Genomic DNA, 25,541 nt, shown 5'->3' on the forward strand with positions numbered 1-25,541 from the left:
AAATTAATTTTCTGGGAGTCCACATGAGCTCAAACTTGAACACAGATAATCATGGATTAAACCAATATTATTGGGCAGGAAGAACTGGTTTTTCTACAGTCCATACGAGAACATCAGCAGAAAACATGGTGGTTGGTAGGTCTCAAAAGATGTCTAGCTTCATACATTCTGGAACCAAGTGTGTTTTTTTGTTTGTTTGTTTTTTGAGGAAGATTGACACTGAGCTAACTGCTGCCAATCCTCCTCTTTTCGCTGAGGAAGACTGGCCCTGAGCTAACATCCATGTCCATCTTCCTCTACTTTATATGTGGGACGCCTACCACAGCGTGGCATGCCAAGCGGTGCCATGTCCGCACCTGGGATCCGAACCTGCGAACCCTGGGCCTCCGAACCGGAACGTGTACACTTAACCTCTGCGCCACCAGGCTGGCCCCCAAGTGTGTTTTATATTACACGGAATTTAGCATTCACTGGATATCGTTGCCTTATTCAAATGCCAGCTTTATGAATAATTTTTAAAGCTAATTTACTTCATTCCTTTATAAATCTACTGCCTGTCCATTCTGAGTGAGTACGAATGAACCTATATACTGTAGGAATTTAGAAGCTAAGTGGTATTATGTGACCGGCCCCAGTGGCTGCTCTGCACACGCACACACACACACACACACACACACACACACACACACACACACACAGTGCAACTCTCCCTCACTGTCCTCCTACCCCGACCTCAGTACTTACCCATTTTTCACCGGCATTGCTGTATACATTGATTGGCGGTTGTCGGTCCAGCAGTTTAAAAAAACGTGCAGCTGATACTTTAGCTTTGGCATAACTTGGGGTGTAAGAAGAGGCTCTTCCAAGAGCTGTTGCGCTCAACACAACTGAAGAGATCACCCTGCAAAGGGACAGACACCCAGGTGGAGAGGGGCGGGGTGTGGTTATGTGATGGGCTAAGAGGCAGGAGTTTGGGGCTCTAGACCGGGTTCTGAGCAGCCTTGAGCAGGTCACCTTAAACTTGTCTGGGAATGCGGGGTTGGAGAGATGAGCAGTTTTCAAAAGTTCTATGAACAAAGGGTGAGGGGAGGATTGAATAAGAGGGGCTCAGATGTCCAAACCCTGCTTCAACTACAATAGCCTCTTTTTTTAATTTGTTTGAGAAAAAAAGACTTCTTGGGAAAAAAAAAGGGGGGGGGCTTAAAAGATGATTAAATTAGGGTGATTTTTTACAATGCTAACGTTCTTTGAATCTATGATAAGTGTATAAAAGATAATGATTGGTGATAGAAATATCAATTCTGTACCAAACATGCATATCATTCATGCTTCAGACAGCATGAGAAAGATATAATTGCCTGTATCCTTCTACTTGTCCTAGCCTCTAACTATATTCAACATGTGCATAATTAATGAGCAAATGAGTGAATGCATAAATGAATGATAAACACGATGAGAGAGAGTTCTGTTGCTGTATAGACTATGATGCGAAGGGCATCCTCCAAAGGTCTCCACCTGCACTGCATGCGCATAGGACCTCGCTCGGTGGTGGTGGGGGCAGTGTCTCTGTGTGTTTTACTGCTCAGTTCATAAGCAGGAGTTGTTTTAGGCCAGACGTGCAAACCCAAACATCTCCAGAAGCCCAGACCAAAGCTTAAAGCGATGAAAAACATCTGGAATGAAATGGGAAATGGTAGAAAGTGATCTTTCAGTTTTTAGAGAGAAGCAGAAATTGGGAGTTTTCCGTAGTCTCCCAATCTTCACACGTTGGCAAATAATTCTTCAAAAATGTTTCATAACCGAAACAGTTTGTGATTTCTGATTTGGGTTTGTGGCTCTAAATATGCAAAACTTTAGAAAAAAGACTTTCCTAAGTTGGGGTGGGAGTAGTGCGGCGGAGAAAAAATGTCTTCATCTTTTTAGAAGAAAGATGGAAAGTAAGAAGACAGAATTCATGGCTTGAGAATGAACCCAAAAGAATAGATTTCTGTTGGGACCACTTTTCCTAATGCCCTCCAAAGCTTTCTCAGACCATCTCCTCCTCACCCCTCCACCATCCCCACTCCACCACACCACACCCATATACATGTGCACCCAGTCCTTTGGCACCCTGACACCCTACTTCTCTCACCTCTGGAGCTCAAAGCTAATTTTATTAGAACAGCCTCCAGCTATAAGAAAGGAACATAATTCCCCTGTAGTGGCCTTTGCTGTCTCTACCTAGGAGAAGTCAGCTGGAAACATGCCCTCTTTGCAAGAAGTATAATTCAAATAAGATAGTTCTATGAACCATCTCATTCAAGGCTTCTAGATTTTTTTCAGCATTTAACCAGTAAGGTAGATTGTCAAAATGGTTAATTAATCCTATTACTCTGTACACACCCCTTTGCAATATCACTTTTTTACTTCTCTGTGATATTGAGATTTATAATAAGAAACATATATTTGGTCTTCAGTACCCATTCCTAGCACAGAGCTCCTAAACCTTAGGAATTTCATAAATTTGGAGAATGAGCAAGGTGTCTTCTTTTATGCTAATGAAGTGACCTTTGGAAAGAGGGTAGGCAACCTAAGGATGGGAGCCTGTTGCCAGGGGAAGCAGCCGTATGATTAGAGGGGTGGAACTTTCAGTCCCACCCCCACCCCCACCCCACCCCCACCTCCAGGGAAGAATAGGGTGTCTGAGGGGTCTGAACTGGGTAGGGTGGGGAGTCTTGTAGGACTGGGCCCTCAATCTGTAGGATCTGATGCTATCTCCAGGTAGATGGTGTCAAAATTAAGTTGAATTATAGGAGATCCATCAGGTGTCAGAAGTGTTGTGTGATAGCCGTGTGAGAGTAAAGGAGAAATACACATCAGATGCTTTCATCAAAAGGTGGATTCCATTTCTCTATTCTTTAAATCTGGGCTTGGTAGTATGACTTTCTTTGGCCAAAGAGATATTAGAAAATGTGATGCATGCAGAGACTTGAAAAGTGCTTGCACATGGGGCTTGCTCTCTGTTACATTTGGAACTCTGAGGACATAATGTGAAGAAAACAAGTTCAGGTGAGCTGGAGAAGCCACATGGGGACAGAAGCCCCTCAGAAGCCTGCCTGAGTTGGCCCAGTCCAGAAGAACCATGCTGACAACTCACAGACTCTTCAGAGATAATAAATCCCAGCTGTTTAAGACACCAAGTGTGGTATGGTTTGTTAAGCAGCAAAAGCTAACTGATAGAACCAGGCTATTTCTCCCTAGAGTGTTGATCTTTTATGATCTTGGCTGGACAGACCTCACCTGAACACATAGCTGAAATGGAGACCCTCATTGAGAATTAAGTAGCCTCCATATCTGTAGGAAGCAGAATTCGCAACAAACACTATGCATTGGGAAAAACCAAAGCAGAATCCATAAATATTCGCTTTTCGAATAGCTGTCTTGAATGGCTTCTCCAGCTCAGTCTCAAAGGCTCCAATAAACTGCCTCTCCTTTCCAATTCCAGCAACAGTGCGGATATTACTGAGGGCTTCACTCGTAATCTGGAGAATGAAAAAGAATCTTAGGTCGAAAAAAGCAGAAATGACTACTTTTGTGACATCAGCTGTTAAATGATTAGATCTGGAGCAAATGGCAGAATGTGGTGCAAATCAGAGAAGAAGGCATCATCTGGGAACACAACGAAGTTGCTGGAGATCAACCCAACTGCACTATGAGTCAGTTAAACTCAAGTTCTACTTAATACTAACATGGCTTTGTTGCCTCCACTTGTTGTAGAAGAGAGAAGGGAGAACAAGGTACATGTGGTTGTCCTTAAAAGCTTTTTAGCTTCTTTCTGAATTCATTTGGAATATCTAAAATAGTTTCTTTAGATATCTTCTGAGACAAAAGATATTTAATAATATAAATTTAAAATATTATATGATGTACACCTGAAAGTTATATAATGTTATAATCCAATGTTACTGCTATAAAAACAAAAATTAAAATTAATAAATTAATAAATAAATAAAATAGATTCTATTTTCTTAAAAAATTAATCTGGCAAATATTATATGAGATAAATTAAAATTAAGTATAAGGTTTATCTTTTAGTCTATACTATGAATTTGTGTATTTGTTTCAATGCACACTCTAGGGTAAATAATTGCTGTTTCTCAATTAGGATCCTATCCTAATAAAAGCACAAAGGTGGGCTACTTCCTACCATTGGCATATGAAATCCTTTTGGCTTCTTCCTACTTTGGCAGTGTTCACATTCCCTCTCTTAAAAGAGACAAAACTTAGATTATAGTAAATTTGTTAACAGAGTGAAGCTGTATATACATGTGTGTGCATGGTTTCTTATACCTAATAAATGTCTGTGCCACCATCCCCTCGTTTACCCCTGGTAACTAGATAGTAAGTAGAACATACTTTTAAAAGTGCATTTGGAATCTAAAACCTAAGTGTATTTGAAACCTAAACTGTCCTTCATGATTCTATTTAGGAAAGATATTTGCCACAAGTCTAGCAGATACTAAAGTGTGAAGATTAAAAGTGTACGTCATTACAAAGGTGATGGTTCCTTTCTGTGTGGCCAATATGACCTGGGGAAATCATTAAGCTGAAAATGCCAAATAGACAGAAAACTGAACTATCCACTCTTGCAAATGAAAAGACACCAAATTGGGATATGGAAAAAATAACTATTTGAGTAGAAATTGAACACATCACTCTCTGTATTTTCTCCACTAGCTGTCCACAGCTACTCAAACTCATAGCCTTATAGCTTTATTGTCACAGCCTTTGGGTGGAGGCACATATGAAACGGGCTGGTGGGAGGTCGCTAATCATGGATGTTTGTAGGCTAAAAGTTTCCTTAAGTCTGTTTGTACTACTCATTCTTAACAGTTTGTCTGACAGCCACTCAACCATAATAGTCTGAAAATTGGGTCTAAGATTACCTGTCCCGCCATCTCCAGAGCCTGCTTGTCTTGAGAGGCAAATCCTGTCAACATTCTGGTCTGTACAGCTCCCGATAAAGCCAAGAAAGGGAAAAAGCACACTATGACCAGGCTTAGCTTCCAGCTAAAGGAGAAAGCAATGATCATGGCCACAGTGATGTTAGTGAAGGAATTGACCATCATCCCAATTTGTGAGCCGGCAGCCTGCAAAGCAAAAGCAATGAGCCAATCTCAGACACACAGTCTCTTTTACCAAGTACTGTTATGTGAAAAGGCTATTTTATACCAAAAAGGTAGATTTAAAAAAATTATTGTGATAAAATATATAGAACATAATGTATATCATTGTAGCCGTTCATAAGTGTACAATTCAGTAGCATTAAATACATTCACAGTGTTGTGTAACGATCACCACCATCTATACCCAAAACTTTTTCATTGTCCCCAACCAAAACTCTTGTACCCATTAAATAATAACCCCCCTTCATCCTCTCCCCAGCCCCTGGTAACCTATATTCTACTTTCTGTCTCTATGAATTTGCTTATTCTAGGTACCTTATATAAGTGGAATCATACGATATCCTTCTGTGTCTAGCTTATTTTACTGAGCATAAAGTTTTCAAGGTCCATCCATGTTTTAGCACGTTTCAGAATTTCATTCCTTTTAAAGTTAAATAATATTCCATTGTATGTACATACCACATGTGGCTTTTATTCACTCATCTGTTGATGAACACTTGGGTCGTTTTCACCTTATGGCCATAATGAATAATGCTGTTATGAACACTGGTATACAAATATCTGTTTGTGTTCCTGCTTTCAATTCTTTTGGGTATATACCTAGGAATGGAATTACTGGGTCATATGGTAGTTCTATGTTTAAAGAGGTAGGTTCTTTTTCTATTTTTTAAAATTTCATTTATTTATTTATTTATTTTGCTAAGGAAGATTCACCCGGAGCTAACATCTGTGCCAATCTTCCTCTATTTTGTATGTGGGTCACGACCAAAGCATGGCTGCCAGTGAGTGATGTAGCTCCACACCTGGGAACCAAACCCAGGCTGCCGAAACAGAGCATGCTGAACTTAACCACTAGGCCACAGGCCCGGCTCCTAAAAAGGTAGGTTCTTTTAAATAATGAACTCCTATAATGCATTTAAAGGCTGGAGTAATGAAAGTCCGTTTTATTCACAGCTTCTTGGGAGCTCATCTAGCGACTAATCTCATTTCATGAGTGTCAGAGTTAGAGAAGTCAGTCTGAGATTAATTCAGCCCTAAGCATGGGCTGCCCATGTGTCAGGTACCTATGCATTTGGCTTGCTTGAAAATGCCCAGGCACTGGGCTTATGGTAATATTTCTGATTATTCAGTGAAGATTTATGCTTGCTCTATAGTTAGAGTTTTGAAATTCATACAAGACTGTTATAAGACACTACATTGACTCTCGTTGAACTTAGCCTACTCACTGGCACAAAGTTACATGCTGACTTAATATACAACTGTTTAGTCAACATAGATGGACAAAATGGATCCAGTCCCAATGTAGGTGGGTATCAGACCACTGTGATAACTATTATCTATACTAATCAAAAATATTCGATGATTCCAAGTCTTCATTTCAGTTGCAGCTATGCAGATGTGACCAAAGGTTGATGCCTTGTGAGTAGAAAACACTTGGATGGTTACAACTAGAGGACTACTTGTCAAAATTGTAGAGACTTTAACGTTGTTTAAGACAAATAAGATAAAACAACCAAAGGTAAGGTGTTAGGTAATCACCAGTGCCAAGGCAGTGCTGTTCAAGAATCTGCAGTTTCACACTGTATTGAAGACTCAAATGGAACAGGAACCCTGTGGTCCAAAGAATTCCCATGTGTTGGTACTAACCCCCTTGAGGACAGGAGTAAAAAGCTAAATTAAGAATTTACTTGTACGCCCATGTTCATAGCAGCATTATCCACAATAACCAAAAGGTGGAAGCAACCCAAGTGCCCATCTACAGCAGAATGGATAAACAAAATGTGGTCTGTACACACAATGGTATATCATTCAGCCTTAAAAAGGAAGTGAAATTCTGACACATTCTACAACATGGATGAACTCTGAAAACATTAAGCTAAGTGAAACAGGCCAGACACAAAGGGACAAACATTGTATAATTCTGCTTATATGCGGTTCCTGGAATAGTCAAATCCATGGAGACAGAGTAGAATGGTAGTTATCAGGGGCTGGGGAGAGGGAGCAATAGGAAGTTACTGTTTAATGGGTACAGAGTGTCTATTTGGGATGATGAAAAAGTTCTGGATATGGATAGTGGTAATGGTTGCCTAACAATGTGAAAGTACTTAATGACAGAATTATACACTTAAAAATGGCTAAAACAGTAAATTTTGTTTTACCACAATTTTTTCTTTAAAGAATTTCTGGTTGGCAAGGACTGTCAGGCATTTCTTGAATGTCAGGCAGTATTTGAAAAACAGCTGTGCAGTTATTCTTTGGGATATCATTATTTTGTTTTCTTTTACATTTTATTTGATTGATAACTTAAAACCATTTTTATTAGTTAATTTCTGTTCTCTTATCAATTTCAGGAGCACTACACATATTAGAGTTATTAAGTATATTAATTCTTGTTACAAATGTTTTCTTAGTTTATCATTTGTCTATACAAAAGTTTTACATTTTTATGTAGTCTGACAAGTCTGCTTTATGGTTTTCTGTCTTGCTTAAGAGAATCTCCTCTATTCCTACAATTACTGCTCTACTCAAAAGTGTTTGTAAGTTCTAGTAATGAAATAAACAAGCAAATAAAATAATTGGTATAAATATTGAATAAGAAAGGAAGAGATAAAATTATCTTTGCACATAATTTTTGCATATTAAAAAACCAGACTATGTAAATTTTTTTAAAAATTCTAATAAGAGAATTTGAAAAAAGTGGACAGCTATAAGATAAATATGCAAAAACTAATAGCTTTAGTCTCAACCTACAAGATTCACTTAAAAATAGAATTGAGCAAAATATCCCATTCAAAATAGCAAAAAAAAAAAAAACCCATAAGAAAAAATGAACAAGATAGAGGGATATATTAACAAAACTGTAAATCTTGCTAAAAACCAAAGAGTCCTGTTTGTATGTCTCTCTCGGAAACTTTTAATATCCCCACAAGAGCAATCCATGGGTGTGTTTAATCAGCATCAAAATGAAATTTTTGAAGAAGCGAAGATTATTTTAAAGTACACTTAGAATAATTAATGTCCAGGAATAGATAAAAGGGGAAAAATTTGAAGGGGAAAGTTATTGTGAGAGGAATCTGCCTTACCAGATAATAAAAGCTTATCATAAAGCCACAGTAATTAAAACTGTAAGATTCTGACATAGAATAAATGAACTTGATCACTGAAAGAGAATAGAGAACCCCCAAATAGTTCTAAGTGTACACTGGAAGTTGATATTCACTACAAGCAGTAGGATTTCACATCAGTGGAAAATGGAACCTGTATTAAATCCTTTTGGAATGTTGTCTATCCCGCTTGAGGGAAAAAAAAGCCAAATTTCTACCTTATACAATCTTAAGATAAATTTGACCTGCATTAGCTACCTCACTTAAACAGCAACTACAACAAAAATATTAGAAAAACTCTTAGAAACTTTTGTTTTTTGAAGGGTTAGTAAAATTTTTGTAAGATGGTTAGATGCTACTCTCTGAATTCTGGTTCTAGTGAAGAACCTGAAAAACCCCCTTGCAGACTGAAGGATGAAAAAATAGAAGAAATAAGATTATGGCTTATTTGTTTAACCTAAGTTCAAGAGTTAGGTGAACTGGACACTGGAATACTCAGACGATGAAAGTGAAATTGATACATTTCTTACACCATATGCAAAAATAAACTCAAAATGGATTAACGACTTAAATGTAAGACTAGAAACCATGAAACTCCTAGAATAAAATATAGGCAGTAAACTCTTTGACGCTGGTCTTAGCAAAATTTTTTGGGATCTGTCTTCTCAGGCAAGCGCAAACAAAGCAAAAATAAACAAATGGGATGATATCAAACTAAAAAGCTTTGCACAGTGAAGGAAACCATCAACAAGTGAAAAGGCTACCTACTGAATGGAAGAAGATATTTGCAAAAGATACATCCAATCAGGGATTATATCCAAAATATATAAAGAACTCATACAACTCAATATCAAAAATTAAACAATCCTATTAAAAAATAGGCAGAGAGGGGTTGGCCTGGTGGCATAGTGGTTAAGTTCGCACACTCCACTTGGGCGGCCCAGGGTTCACAGGTTTGGATCTTGGTCACAGACCTACACACTGCTCATCAAGCCATGCTATGGAGGCATCCCACATATAAAAAAGAGAAAGATTGGCAATAGATATTAGCTCAGGGCCAATCTTCCTCACTAAAAAGAAAAACAAAGGGGCAGAGAACCTGAAGAGACATATTTCCAAAGAAGACATAAGATGGCCAACAGACACATGAAAAAATGGTGAACATCAGTAACAATAAAAATCTCAATGAGACATCACCCTCACACTTGTCAGAATGACTATCATCAAAAAGACAACAAATAAGAGTTGACGAGGATGTGGCAAAAAGGGAACCCTCATACAATGTTTGTTCAGCCACTATAAAAAACAGTATGGAGGTTCCTCAAAAAATTAAAAATAGAACAACCATACAATTCAGCAATTCTACCTCTGGGTATTTAGCCAAAGAAAACAAAAACACTACTTTGAAAAGATATATGCACCCCCATGTTCATTGCAGCATTATTTAGAATAGCTAAGATATGGAAGCAACCTAAGTAAGTGCCCATTGATGGATGAATAGATAAAAAGATGTGGTATCTATATATACAGTGAAATATTACCCAGCCATAAAAAAGAATGAAATCTTGCCACTTGTGACAACTTGGATGGACCCAGAGGGTATGATACTAAGCAAAATAAGTCAGACAGAGAAAGACAAATACGATATGATTTCACTTATTTGTGGAACCTAAAAAACAAAACAAATGAACACAAAACAGAACAGAAACAGACTCACAGATACAGAGAACAAACTGGGGTGGCCAGAAGGGAAGGAGGTAAGGGGTTGGGCAAAATAGGTGAAGGGGATTAAGAGGTACAAACGTCCAGTTATAAAATAAATAAGTCACAAGGATGTAATGTACAACATGTGGGAATATAGTCAATAATATTATAATAACTTTCTATGGTTACTAGACTTATCATGGAGATTATTTCGTAATGTTTAAAACTGCAGAATCCACTGTCATATACCTGAAACCAACATAATATTGTATACTTCAATAAGAAATAATAATCCTAAAATAAAATAATAAAAAAGAAAGTGAAATTGGCACAAACTTTCTTTAAGCAGTAAGACAATGCATAATAAAACCCTTCAAAATGATTACACGTTTTGATCCAGTGATTACATTTTGAGAACTAAAAAAATAATCAAGGATGTTCCAAGCTTGATGTAAAGTGATACAAATTGCTTGGGGGGCTGGGCAACAGGGAAAAACATAAATAGGCAATTCTTTAAGAAATGGTGATACATTAACATGACGAATTATTCAGTCATTGAAAATCTATTATAGAAGAATATTTAATGACGAAAATATGCTCACATCAGATTGTTTTAGGGGAAAAAAAGAAAGATTACAAAACAATAGGTAGAGTGTCACCCAAAGTCTGTGGGAAACACATGTGTACATAGAAAAAACCTAGAAGGATGGAAAGTAAAATATTTACAGGGATTTTCCTCTGAGTGAGAGGGTTCCATGTGCCTTTGGAATTCTCCCATACCATCGTCCGCATTTTTGGTGGAACTGGCTAGGAGTCAAGACACACGGCTCAGCACTATCAATCTGGAGAGTTTTTTTCTTCCATTAACCTCCCAAACAAACCACGATTTTTCTTTTTTCCTTTTTTTGTTTTTCATTCTCATAGAAAATGAGTAGAGGTGTTAGGAGGCAAACTTGATTCTCGTCACTTTAATCCAAGTGCCTGTTTTTATCAAGGTGTAACCTCATCTTATACATGTGTGTAGGTCCCTTGAACAAGGCTGCAGTTTCTGGGGATTAGAAATCACAGCTTTGCCTGTCGACAGGGGCTCTCACAGAGGCAGCTCAGAGTAGCTTCTCCTTTCCTAAGACTAACTCTGCCCTGGGCACCTGTGTAAGGAGGCTTTTGTCCCGCACACTCTTTGCCTCCACCCCCTGGGGGATGCTATTAAGTCTTGTGGAGTCTGAGCCTCTGGGCCTGAAAACCATCTGAGGAATGAGTCTCAGGGAAGTTCTTCTCAGTTGCTAGACTCAGAGGAAATCCAAAACCCTGACAGAATTTTGACTCCTGATTCTGAGACCTGCCGAGGAGACGCTGTGCTTTGGCTGCTGTTTGTCAGCACTGGAAATGGGGGACATGCGGCTCGAGGGTATCTCAAGCCAGCAAGTTCCTATTCTATAGAAAATACATAGATGGTTGTCAGAAAACTCGAAGGAAAGAAGGTCTACTTAACGCCCCTGGTTTCCCCCAGAGCTCACCCCTTGAACTTGGGAAGCGTCTGTAGCAAGCCTTGTGGTTAGCGCTCCAGGGCTATTTCTGAGGTCATCAAACCAGCCAATGTCTTGCCCCAATATTGCTCTGAAACCAAATTTGCGTAGCCTTTTTGTGAGGAGTTCTCCAGATTTAGCAAAAGCATACCCCTAAAACAGAAAGGAGTCTTTAGTGATATTTTTAACATGAAAAGAGGAGAAATAGCTAAATTACTAACTAAAAAATAAAATTCCTTACCTGCAGAAATTGAGTGCAAAGGGATACACAGCCCATTGCTACAAAGAGCAGGCACACACCATTGATCTGTGACCTTTGTTCTTCTTTATCAGGAAGTGAAAAAGTCTTTGCAAGATGGTGAGCAAGGAAATAACTTTATTATCAAAAATAATACCGAAAGAAACAAATTCAAATGTTTAAAAGAAATTTCTCTTAAGCCTTGGGTTAAAAACAGTTTCACTTTAAACAAACTAGTAATTAAACCAAAGTTAACTGGGAATTTGTGCATTTTAATTCCGTATGGGGAAGGAAGCCTGGTGAATGAAAAGCCATAGTTAGGGTTTTTGTCTTGTTTCTTTGCCTGATGTAGGCAGTTGTTTTGGTTTTTCTTTGATAGAGATGAAAAATGTAATGAAATGCTTCAAGTCCTTTATGTAATAAGGCGAAGGAAAAACAGGAAGGAAGGAAAGGAGGAAGGAAACAGGGAAGAAGGAAGGAAGGAAGAAAGAAAGAATGGAAGGGAGGGAGGAAGAAAGGTGAGGAATCTGAGAATGTTATCTGGGACAAAATTCAAAGTATTGTTACGACCTCTGTCTTTCTCAAATAATAGATGCAATAAAGATGATTTTCACACTCAGGTATCTTACCTGTTATAAGTTTTATAGATTATATGTATACAAATAATACAATCGTTAAAGAAGCAACTAGCTATCAGGACACTGACAAGTTTGTATCCATCTGAGACTGAGGTTGTTGCCTCGACATCACTAGAAGCTGAAAAAGTTCCCCCCAAAAACTCATGGAAATTGAGGGTGTTTTGTTATTTTTTAGTTTATAGTAAGTAGTAAGCTATACTCATAAGCATATTGTGAACTGTCAGCCACGTGCTCCAGTAACTGACTGGGGACCATGCAGTTGCAGGAAGAGAATGGGAAGAACAGCTGCATATTCTACCGACATTGACCTACAGTGACACAGATTTTAGGTACAATAAAACCTTCCCAATTCAGACTAAGGGAGGCAACTGTGAGAGTTCAGAAAAAGTATGCATTAGAGAGCTGTACAATAAATCCCTATTTATTGTTCTGAATTAATTTGAGTAACTAAAACAAGGCCAACAAGCAGTTGCTCAAAAAAATCCCATTTATTCAATAAACATTCATCGAGTACCTGCCATATGCCAAATAAATCTCCTGAAAGCATTGTGCACCATTCCACTGACAAACGTGAAGCAAAAATAACCTGTTCAAATGATCACAAATTCCAAAAGTGGTGGGAGGGGTTCTACATTCATGAGATCTACTGGTTTCTAGGACAAGAGTTTCTAGAGCCTTCATGGTTCTTAACACAGATGAAAGTGGGCTCAGAAGTCACCACAGTCATTCTTCCCAGCATGGAATAACTCGCGTGTTTACAGGGTTTGCAAATTCAGGAGTTTAAAGACATATTTCAGTTTGGTTTTAAATATCCCTATACGGATCTCCTGCAGCCCCAAGCTGCGATGTGACAAGTCCCTTTCCTCCCTACAGGTCTCCTATCATAATCCTGGACTGTAGAACCACAGATTAGCCAGCTCAACTCATTTTACAGATGGAAAACTAAAGCCCAAAACATCGAGTCTTCTGTCCAAGTTCATTTAGCTAGTAGTTATTATTGGATAAGGAAATGCCTATTTTTCAGATTCCAGTGCAGTGGTTTTCTTCTGGACACGTTCTCCTGGTTCTTGGTATTACCCATCTTCTCAGTGTTAAAAAAGAATGTGTGGCTAATGTTAAACCCACACAACTGTCCAGTTCAAGATTGGGCATCTATCTATCCATAATCTTTTTTCACAAAATTCTCCTCCATGAGTTCTTTGTACATTCTTGCTGAAACGCAACCCAATGGGCTGCCTGTCCATAGGTTCCTCTGTTCTTAGACTAGCTGTGGTTTGAGCATCCGTCTGTGCCATTTTTGTAATGCTAAATGTGCCTAAGGATAAAATGAACATTCAAGAAACTCTTAATATTTACCAGACGCCAAATGTGCCACTTAATTTAATTTGAGAGAATTTCCTTAAATTAGGATCCTTAAAACAACCCAGTGAGGTAGATTTTCTTGCACCATATTCTAGATGAGGAAACTAAGGCTCATCAAGGAGAGGCCCCTTGCCCAAATGCACACAGAGAGTACAGAGCAGAAACTTACTACAAATGCAGGGCTGGCTGACTCCGAAGTTCATGCTTTTCCCCAGCATGCTACATCCAAATTGCTGTGCTTGGAACATTTGGCACATTTTCCAAGTCAAAGAGACCCAGGGAAAGCGAATCAGATAAATTATGCCTTACATGTATACTAAGACTTCACTAGATTAGCAACCAGGTTTTTAACAATGCCCAATCATTTGCTGGGTCCGCGTTCCCAAATGTGGTCTCAAAACACCAGATGTGAATATTGTGCCCTTTAGATATGTCAGAATGAAAATAGCACAATTGAAAACAGACTATTATCCGATTCGTGATTATACCCTATGAGATGAAAGCATCGTGAATCTGCTGATGAATATGTGATAATTATGCTAAGAGACAAACAGAAACAATCTTCTTTATCAGAGAGAAAAAAATAGTAGTTTGTTTAGGTTCATTCTCTTAGCAAATCCAACCATGTGAGAACAGTATCCAGGAGCAAACTTTGGATCTCACTCGCTAGATTCAGCTACTCTGGTCCTGCAGCCCTTAAGTGAAAAGCTCCATTGCTCGGGCTAAGTCCTTCCTAGGACTTCTGGTGGTGATCAGAAGAATTGCCCAGAATACTCTCACCACCAGTATCTGGTGGGTGCTCTAGGAAGGCAGGGGTTATTGATGAATCAAGTGTTTTCTGACTTAGCCATTTCATAGACCACTTAAGCTGGACGTTTGTCTTAGAAATCATCTTTGTCAATCCTTCATGTTATAATTGAGGGAACCGGAGGCCCAGAGAAGTGGCATGAGGTGACCTCAGGGCATACAGTACTTGATGAGTAACCAGCACAGCCAGTTTCAGAGTAAAGGTCTCCTGACAGGGAACCCAGGACTTTTTCCACAGCAGCTCACATATAGGGTTTAGGTGCAGTTAGATGAGTATATTTCTTAGTCCGCTTTTATAAGAGAGAAATGATCAGCAAAGATGCTGACAACCTGGATTTATTTTAAAAGCAAACACCTAGAGCACAGTCTTGGGTCTTTATGGATTCAACTCTATCCCCCATGCCTTCTACAGCTACATCAATGCTCAGTGAGATGCATTTCCAGAGCCTCTCCCTGCTAGAATGTCAGCTTTATGAGGGCAGGAAGGGGCTCTGGTTTTCTCCTTCACAACTCTGACCCCAACATCAGCAACAGTGTCTGGTAAACAATAAATGATCAATAAATATTTGTTGAACGATGAGTGGATTTTTCTGTTTACTCTCTGTCTTCCTCATGGACCTGAATCTCCATTAGGGAAGGCACCATGACTGATACTGCCCTCCCAAATTCCTAGCACTGCATCTAGGGGAGATAATCAACACATATCTGTTGAATGAATAAACGACATTTCTATTATATTTAGTATATTGTAATTACTAGGCATTAAGAGATATAAATTAATTATTTCAAATATTTTCAGCATAAAATTTTTCACATAACCAGAAATTCAATTTACCAGAGTTGAAGGTCCCTATGTTTCCAATTTCCCACCTCCCTGAAATTAACATGATTTCCTCACTCACCACAAGGGGGCAGTGTGAAGACTGAAGCCGTGGCTGGAGCCTTCCCCACAAAATTGATTGTGTTTGCAGACTATCCACCTCTTTCTTTACAACCTATGCCTGTGGGAACATTTTTCTGGTCAGGACTTCTACCAGAGAGGTGGCAAGAGAGAGATGTAGAAGGGGAAACTAAACCTTAGGACTCTTACTAAGCTCTGACGGTGTGTCATGCTGGCAAATCCTTTAGGCTAGGCTTCAGAAAACTGGGTTCTAGTCCTGGCCCCATCACCTAACGCCTGTGTCACTGAACATGTCAATAAAGTACTCTAAATTCTAGGTTTGCCTCCATGTTGATCTCACAGGATTTGCGTGTGTGTGTGTAAATTTCAACTAAGAAAACATGATAGCATTTTGATAGCTAATTTTGCAACGATAAGCTTTTATTAGAACCTGGCTCTGCAGTCACACTGTCCGGCTTTGAATCTCAGAGTCCACTGCTTGCTATCCTAAGTTCTCTATGCCTTGGTTTGCTCTTTTGTAAAATGGGAACAATAAGAATACCTACCACAGGTGGTTATTAGGAAAGTTTAGTGAACTATTATATATAAAGTGCTTAGCATTTAATGAATGTTTGCAGTTATTATTATTATTTTATTATAGCAACAAAGTCAGATAGAGAATACCAAAACTCCTAGGAAGTGAAAAATTGAAATAAACTTATTCTTTATCCATGCCTTATTTTACTTCTCTCTTCTTTGTCCTGTTTCCTCCTCACCTCCCCCATTTCAATGGTGCCATCAGCAGGAAAGCAAAGAATTATACAACATGCACTAACATCTGCTATTATGAATCAGACTTTGTACCTCAGCTGTTCAGCAAGATCAAAATGGCCCTGAAATCCTTTCGCATTATTCAACGAACATGCTTTGCATTATGATTTGGTTTGCATATAGGTAAATCGCCCTCTTCTAACACTAAATTTGCAGCCACAGTGCCATTTTTTACAGACATGATGACTATACGAGTGTCCTGCCAGCCCAAATGAGTGCTCAGCTTCGCCTTCTTACCTTCTGTGTGATGGAGACTCGAGGCCTTTTTAATCCTTTAGAGATGAAAAAAAAGAGCTAACCAAAAAGAGCTGAATACGTTAAAACAAAGAGCCAACCTACCAAAAACGACACTATCTACTGATGGAAAAACAAAAGGTATGAGGAGAATAAAGCTAGTCCAGCCTTTTGCTTACCCCAAGAATCTGGCTGAACAGAAAGGCATAGACGGGTGTAACTGTGCCATTGACAGCTGCACTCACGGTCCCTACCAGCATGTAGGGCCATTCCGGAGCATTGAATTTCAGAATCCTTCTAACTGGGGCAGGTTCAACTTCTTCTTCTTCCACAGGAATGTCCTTGTCCTTGAGGGGAGAGAGGGTTACAGTAGTCATTCAGAAATGTACACACAGACATTCTGCATCTACTCTTCTATTACACAGCAGACCACTCAGCAGCCACAGATTTAAGAGTCATGGATTGATTGGTTATGAGTGACCTCAAAGATCTACGAGATGCAGTGATTGTTATTTTGTGAGGAACAGTCTTGAACTGCTTGAGACCATGCTATGACTCGGAAGGGACTGAGCCTAGAGGGAGAACTCATCTGGAGGTGACCTTACAGTTCTCATTTCATAATCACATACGTATTAACTCTCAGGGAGTAATACATATGTTGGATCTTTCAGAAAAGGAACCCTCTAATTTAAAAAAATTTTTGTGCTTTAGTGATATTTACATATTTGAGGACTTCTGAAATTTTCAAGATATGCCCTTCCTAAATATCAAAGCTCTTTAATCTAGTAACTGGCTAAAGCTCTAAGGCAGGCCAGTGTATCTGAAACAGGCAAAATAATTTAAAAAATTTATTAAGTGCTGTCAACAATTATAATTTACATGTTTTTTGTAGAGTTTTTCTTAATGAGTACCCAGAAGTACATGATAACCCATTTGGACTTCTAAATTCTACATTTTCATCACAAGGAGTAAAAATTATTTCAATATTTCCCTATCCTGATCTCTTTAGTTGCATTAAAATGTCAGAGCTAGCAAATTTTTATTCTCTTGAAGGCAAATATTATTTCCAGAAGTCTATTATTATAACCATCACTTTTCCTTGCTATAGATATTACTCAGTCTATAGGCCCATTTATTCAATGTTATCAAATTTATTACTCACTTTGTTTGAGAAAGGATTTTAGATGGTTTATATAGATCTATATTGAATTTTTTTTACTTTTTCTATTAAAATATACTAAAAATATGTATAGCAAATTGACTACAAAACTATTAGTTAGCACTCTCTTTCATTAACATGTAGTAATTTACCCTTTAGACAGCTGAATGTCAGGAACAGACAAAAGTGAGGAACTTCAAATACTTTCCTTCGGTTTACAAAATCAAAGACCACATTACCAATTCCATTTAAATATATGTCTGGTGTCATGTCCATGTCATGATTGTTGCAAGCCAAACAGGATAGAGGAAGGCAACTCAGCTGGTGATGGATTTGTTAGTGCCTCCATTTCAAGTTCTCTCTTGGCCCGCCCTCAACACTTGGACTTGTCATTACTACTCCCTCATGCAGCAAAGCCTTCTGTTCAATGATTTCATCTCTGACAGCTTACTAGCTCTAGGAAATCAATGCCAGAGAGAAAGAAGCACACCTAGGAAAGCATGAGTGGAACAGATGTAGAAAGAACGGGGTTCTTGGATGAGCCCCTTACGACCACCAGTGTAATACACCACCAAACACTTTAGCTCTCTGGGGCTCAATATCTCATCCTCAAAATGACAGAGTTGGACTAAGTTGTTTTGGGAAGGCAAGTCTATATCAGTCTCTGATATGTGCTTCTGCATATCTTGTGAACAGGGGCACTGACTACCTTTGTTTAGATTATTTTTTCAGGGATGTTTGTGTAGCAAATAGCCTTGGAGCACAGAGATGGTGCCACCATCCCAAGAAAAGAGCAGGTGTGCTTATTGCCCATTATAAATGAATCAGGTGCCTTAAGCCTGGGATTTCTTTCCTGTAACACACGCCCCTTCACTTGCTGGTATCATCTAGCCCTCTTTGCATCAACTTATGGGAAGTAAGCATTGGGCTGGGAAAACAGTGCAAATGCTGTATTCTGGCTACTGCTCTTGCTGTGAGTAATAACGTCTTTTGTCTCTGACATAGGACTCGTGTATTCTGCCAGCATCCATGAAACTGTGGCAGGCTAACTTGATAGTTTGCAAAAGAGCAAAATATCAGACCCTTTACAGTTCTAGACAGTGGTTGGTGTCCAGATGTGGGTGCATACTGACTCACGTGGGTCAATGATCAGATATACAGGTTCTTGTGCCCCATCACCAGAAATTCTAATGTAGTAATCCTAAGTGTGTATCTGTATTTTAAAAAATACTCCCCGGGTAATTCTGGTAACAAAGCCTAGTTTGTGAGATCCTCAGTATATGATCTTCAAGACTCCTTCCAGCACTAATTGTCTAAGATTCCACAATTACACATTTTGAAAGTGTCAGCTGTGTTGTACCCTGTAAGGGCATTAAACTCCAACATTCCCAGAACCACTGCCCTACAGGATGATCCACTCACAGCCTGACATGACAGAAATTTTCCTGGCCTTCTGATACCTGAAAGTAAACCTAACTCTAAACAACAAAACCTAAGACATTTAAAAGCAATATGAAGTAACTTTTGTCAAGTAGTTATCATTCCAAGATAAACTAACAAGAGGCAAAATTTACTTAATTTGAATACAAGTTTGACTTTAAAGAAAACTCTCCCCCAAGCCCAAAGGCGATGTGATTATCAAGTCTGAATGATGCAAAAACTAGGAAACCTGTCTCTGAGTAATTGATTTTTAATTGACATTTATTTGATATAGCTAAAAGAATAATAGAAGAATAAAAGAAAAAATATAATTGAAGTCATTATGTATAGAAGGGCTTTATTCTCTGATTTTGCAAAGCTAAAGACGTGTTTACTCATCTAAAAGCTAAAGATGAATTTATTCATCTTCCCTCTATATATAAAGGGAGAGAGAGATAAAATGGCAAAAGTCTACATGTGTTTCAGCACTGCGGAGTTCCTGCCCCTGTTGTAGCAATGTCAAGTTGCACAGTGCTCTTTTATCACATGTAAAGAAAAATCCTACCAGCAACTCCAGTGCAGGGAGGAGGACAGTGGCTCTTGCTCATCTTTGCGTTCCTACCACAATACCGGGCACATAATAGGTGTGCAATCAATGTTTATTGGATGAAAGAACGAATGAAGCTTTTATGCCCATGGTGCATACATGCAACAAAACATTTACTTGAAAAAATACTGATGGCTCCCCTACTATGGAGATGGTTCAATGAGAGACACTGGACTTTTCCCAGTTTCCTTCCCTCCGTCTCCTTGTGTAGGTCAAGTGAAAACAGAACTTCCTACTTAAATATTATGTCCTGCTTTCTCTACTTTGTTACACTGATTTCATCATGACAATCCCCAGGGGCCTCCTGCCTCAATAATGGCTTTAAGATTTGATGATAAGAAATGGTAATTATGACAAGGGAGCAGAGAGTCTCCAAATGAACAAATACTGATAGTCATTTTAATGGGTCCTGTCTTTGTCCTCTCTCTTAACCAATACCTAAAGCCTATCTTACAGTTAGCTGTAACAAAGTGATGGGTCTCTAATATTTGACCTTGACTTGATCTCATATATATTCTACCTTGTTTTTTGGTTTTCATGAAAGAGATGCCTAGATATCAGAGACTAGAACCTCTAACCTGCAGGTTTCCCCTAATCCTAAAGTTAACTTTATCAGCATTATGACTAAGATCTGACTCCATTTATGGGAAGCACGAGCACAGGTTGGAGAGCAAGAGAGACAAGCTGTAGTTTTAGTTCTGTCACCAGCTGACTATGAGATCTTGGGTCAGACACTCCTCAGATTTTGGAAGCACAGACTTATGAAAATATCTCTTCTACGTTTTCAGAGTCAAAACTCTAAGAGACCACAAGATGGAGATAACTCCTTTATGTAAGTAATCCTTTTGCACTGCAACATAAGACAGAACATCTCCCAATTAAAAGAAGGTAAGGTTAGAGCTTCCCCAACAAAATGAGGAAAAGAAAGGATTTCACCAGGACTTGTGCTTGCAAGACTTAACTATTAAAGTACTTTAAAAGATACTTGGGATTAGAATAACCCAGATATTTAAAATATTTTAAAATTTAGTTGGATTAGAAATCCCATAAGTTAAATTTTATTAACCCTAATTCTGTTGTTTCCTTTTTAAAAATACGGAATTCTTTAAATCTAAGAGACTCCAATATAATTGTCACACAAACAAGCAATATTAATACAAGCATAAGACGTTCTCCTCTTGGAGCTCTAGCAAAATCGTGTTGGCTTTCCTGTCATTTTTTTCCTTCTTCTTCCTTTTTCTCCCTTAACTAGAGAGAGAATATAAAGTGGCATCTTTTTAAAATTACAGTCACTTACATTTAATTGAATTGTTCCATTCTAATTTACAATGCTGATGAGTAGAATATTATATGGAGCATTTTTATTTCTCTAAAACTAATCTCTATATTTGATTGAGGTTTCCTTTTATTTCAATGACTCCCTTCTGAGTTTTCCCTGCATCATAAGAACTCTATGGGAATCGATGTCCAGGTCTCCGGGAATCTAATTGTTCTCTGCAACTATGCTGGGCCATCTACCAATTTCAGCAATAACAACAACAAAATCAGATTTTCTTTTCCTTCCTTCCTAACTCTCTTGCTTTTATTGTCAAACGTCTACCTAGAAACTAGAAAGAAAAAACATGAAAATGCAAAAATTGAATATGATTGGTGCTATTATGTTTGACAATTCAGTGTAGTGCTTTGTCCCTTCTCCCTTGAAGTTCTATTAAAGTCCATACATAATGCATTTTGTAGTTATTAGTGGCAGCACCATGGACATAAATGAAATACCCATTTCAAGAACTAGAAGAGGAGCCGAATCGTTAATGGCAAGACGCAATAGACAATCATGCTTAGAGAAATACATTTCTCTCATTGTGGTTCATCCTGCTGCTTCTGAGAACAGGTGTTCTTCTATGAAATTTATTTAAACCAACTCTATTAGTTATGAGTCCTCTATTCATTCATTACTAATACGTGAAAACTGAAAGAGAGCCTTAACAATCCTTCTACCATAGTCACCAGATCATAAGCAGTACTGTACTTTTTTCCAAATTTGTCATTGTGAACCAACGTTTATAATTACTTCCAAAATGAATTCTCACATTGAAATTTTTTAAAGACACTTTGCAATTACATCATGCATAATGGATGTGCTTGTAATTAAAATACTCTCTGACTTATTTGCTTGGATAAATCTTGTGGTTTGGGCTTTATTTTATTGTAGAAATTCAATTTTTCATCCTACTTCTAAAATCTCCTGATGTCCTGCTAAGCGCAGGGCACTGGGCTAGGTGCCCAAGTCCATACAAATACAAATAATACTTAGTCATTCACTTTGGAAACTTTTAATTTAGTAAGGGGATAAGACAGCATGACCTCAAATGAGGCTCAGTAAGAGAATTGCCATGAAAAGACTCAAATGAAGAGTAACGGGGGATGGATGTGAAAGCATCAGGGCTGAAGAGTGAGGTACAGTGATCAAGGAAGGCTCTCAGGAGGAGGGATGTTCTCCTTACCTGAAAGTTAGACTGTGCCCACAACAGCTTCGGCTACTTGCATCTTTATGGAGAAAGTTTTATATGGCTCTAGGAGTTGATTCCTCTCCCATCTCTTTAATTTTTGTGTTATTTTGAATTATGTTAAAATTAATAGTGTTAGTTTTAAATGCATTCTAAAACAATTATTATAAAATTGTATGAAGTAAACAAATGTCCATAAGACCAAACCAGCCCCCATTAATTCAAAATTTGTGATGACTTGTATAAGGGCTAGCCTTATCAAATACCTTTGTTGACAAGACAATTCAGGCAATTATAATTTAAGAAAGAGATTTACAAATTTGAAAAAAAGTTTTCAGATATCCTTAAATTGGTGCCTGACCTGTCTGTCTTCTGCAGGAGTAGACTTATGATCTATAACACCTACTGGAGGATCATGTACCAGGTAAGAAAGCTGAGACTTGGAACGCTGCCGGATGGAAGATCTGTAAACAAACAGAAAGATGAAAGAATCTGTAGACTGTGGGCAGGCTAGAACAGGACTCAACTAGTGTCCAAGGTTGCATCACATGTGTCAAATAAACAGAAATGTTCACTAGGTCACATGGTAACCAGATAAAGGAGCTTCCTTGTTAGGTTTCACAAACCTCTTCTTAGGGCAGAGCTAATCAGGTTAGTTGCTGTGGGTCCCAAGCTAGACTTTGATTCAGAGTGTACCCAAGAAGAGAGAAAGAGAAGGGTGTTCAAGTTGTCCCACTAGTCCGCCAAAAAAAAAAGTCTAAGACTCAAATCCATTCCAAATCTACATGGTTCTGCTAATTGCTATAATGGCAGTGGTCCATCGGCTTTACCTCCCTTCTGGTTGTAGGTTGTAGTTTTGATCTCTTTCCCTTTCTCTGTCTATATTTCATGTTTACTTTAGCATAATGCCACATGGATACAAATGAGCTAGCTGGAGGAAATAGGGCCCCTAGTAAGATTTTCTCCAGGCTATGTACCACCCTTGGGGATGCACTTAGTTAACAAATATCTTACTGAAATATAATTTAGCTTCACCTGTTCGTTCATTCATTCATTCATTCAACAGAGGCTTATTGGACATCTACAACACGCAAACCATTGCCAGGTGCTGGGGGGATACAAACACTGGTCAATCACAGACTTCTCCCTCAAGGAACGTAAAATCTCATAGATGAGCAATGTGTGCACCCAACCCTGATGTAAGGAAGAATGTGGTAAGTGCTGTAAGGCAGGTTTGAATAAAGAAATGTACGGCAGGCATTACCATGAAAGGCTTCATGGAAGAGGCGGCTAAGGTAGGATTTGGGTATTTGTAGACTAGAGAGGGAAGAGCATTTCTGATTGAGAGAACAGTGTGAACAGAAGCACAGAGGCAGGAGAAAACAGGCTTACTGATTACATACACTTAGTACGAGATAGACAGGAAGCGATTGGTTCGGTTGCTTTGGTTTTTTTCCTGAGACTTTTGGGAAGAAGACTCCTACTCTCCTCTGAGTTAAACTTGAAAGTGTGCAGCACTGGGAGCTGCTGGCAATTATGTCAAGACCCTCAAAGTAAGAAGCTTCCTGAAAAATGAAGCCAATAGTGAAAACAGGTAGAGTTGAGAAGGGAAGAGGGAGAATCTGTATGTATCTTGGACGTATCATTGAAGCCCCAGCCTTGCCTGAAGCCAAAGCATCCTTGGACTATTTAGTTATCTTAACTGATTCCCTCATTTTAAAGGTTAAACCAGGTGGGGTTAGATTTTGAGTCATTTGAAAATAGTCCTAAGTGATAGAGGCAATGCTGAAGACTTTAGAGGCAGGCAGTTACGTTACCAAAGCACGTAATCTGAAGTAATATGTTGTAAAGAGAGAGATGTTAGAGAGCAGAAGACCTGCATCAACTGTTTTAGTGCCATCTAGACTTGGGAACCATTCCCAAGTCTCTCTCTATCATTTGTATTCAGGTGAGATTAGACTGAAACAAACATCAAGGTGGTGCCTGCCTATTATATGTGGTCATCCAGCCTTCTTGTGAAGGCAGTAACACACCAACTTAACCATTTTAATTTGTTCCCACATTCTGTTAATGGCTTTGCCATTCTCTTAGTCACCCAGGTTCAACAAGGTGCATTTACCTCAAGTAATCCCTCTTCCTTGCTCTTGCACATTCAAGTTCTTGCAAGTCTTATTATGACCAGGCACGAAATCACTCCTCACTCCTACTCCTGCTGCCAGACGGGCCTCCGGGACACTCCAGTTCCCTCCCACCAGCCCCGAAACTTTACAGCAACAGAGTCGTTTCCTTGGGTTAGGTAACCAAGGTTGAGATGTCTTTTCCAGAAGGTGTGAGGAGTAGGCATGTGTCAACTGGAGAGAGCAGAGTCATGATAGAGCTGAGACTTAGGGTCACGGACCTAAAAAGCAAACTCAGAGCCTTGGAAGCCAAGGTAGGAGTATGTGGAAAAGGAGAGGGTCTCAAAATATAGTTGACTTCCTCTGGTTCTGGGCAAGGAAGACCTAATCCTTGTCCCCTTGGATTTCTACTACTTCAGTCTTATATTCCTTAAGTCTCTCTCTCTCCCTATTCCCCAAACCCTTCCACCTGTCTAGCATAGGCTGTCCCAATGAGACTGTGGGCAGTAAGGGTGCTAGGCAGGTACCCTACTTGGCAGCCACTTGCCCCTCTTATGGTCTACCATAAACTCCAGAGTTAGGATTCTATCACACCCCTTTTCAGAAACCTATAGCATCTGCGTCTTCCTTTCTCAGAAGCTGTGCACCACTTGTCACCACAAATAAAAACAGCTAATTCAGGGAATAAATGCTCTCTCTGTTGCAACATTATTATTTAGAAAATTAATTACTGTCATCCATGAAATTACTCTTGAACCTAAAATATATTACTAAAGAGGGACTTAGCCATCAGAAAGATCAAAGCCAAGGAAAGAGGATACAAATTAACATTTCATTTGGTCATCTTTTAGCAAAAAAATGTGTCAGCATACACAATGAGATATTTTTAACAGACCTTCTTACTCAGACTTACAAATCTTTCTCTGCAGGAGGTTAATAGCTACTTCCTGTGTATAGATTATATTCCTGGATTTCTCATCCTAGTCATCAAAATGTAGAATTTGTGAGAACTAATGGCCAGATAGGAAATGTTTATATTAAAAATGGTTGTCTGGTCCTCATAGTGAACTGTAAGTAAACTACTTAGAATGGGTAGAATTTTGTTCATCTGAAAAGTTAAGAAAATATTGATCTTCTTGTTAACAGACCATGAGATAAACCTCCTCTCTGCAACCTTTCACCTAGTGATCGATAGAGATGCCGAGGCATTCTCTCTGTTGAAGAAATTAGTTGGTATCTTCAGGTT

At 38.8% G+C, this 25,541-nt stretch overlaps 1 protein-coding gene across 4 annotated transcripts in view; it reads right to left on the reverse strand.

The window, feature by feature from the left end:
• Nucleotides 1-25,541, reverse strand: part of ABCB11 (ATP binding cassette subfamily B member 11) — an 87,235-nt gene that overhangs the window by 10,457 nt on the left and 51,237 nt on the right. For all 4 annotated transcript variants that reach the window (XM_046657696.1, XM_046657695.1, XM_046657698.1 and 1 more), the window contains 7 exons: nt 22,540-22,642; nt 16,669-16,836; nt 11,741-11,845; nt 11,491-11,652; nt 4,926-5,129; nt 3,280-3,521; nt 745-901 (listed from right to left, as the gene is read on the reverse strand). In XM_046657696.1, coding sequence (XP_046513652.1) covers nt 745-901; nt 3,280-3,521; nt 4,926-5,129; nt 11,491-11,652; nt 11,741-11,845; nt 16,669-16,836; nt 22,540-22,642 — 1,141 coding nt within the window. The remainder of the gene's footprint in view (nt 1-744; nt 902-3,279; nt 3,522-4,925; nt 5,130-11,490; nt 11,653-11,740; nt 11,846-16,668; nt 16,837-22,539; nt 22,643-25,541) is intronic.

The sequence above is a fragment of the Equus quagga genome, chromosome 4 (genome assembly GCF_021613505.1).
Source record: "Equus quagga isolate Etosha38 chromosome 4, UCLA_HA_Equagga_1.0, whole genome shotgun sequence".
In the NCBI taxonomy this organism is placed as follows: Eukaryota; Metazoa; Chordata; class Mammalia; order Perissodactyla; family Equidae; genus Equus; species Equus quagga.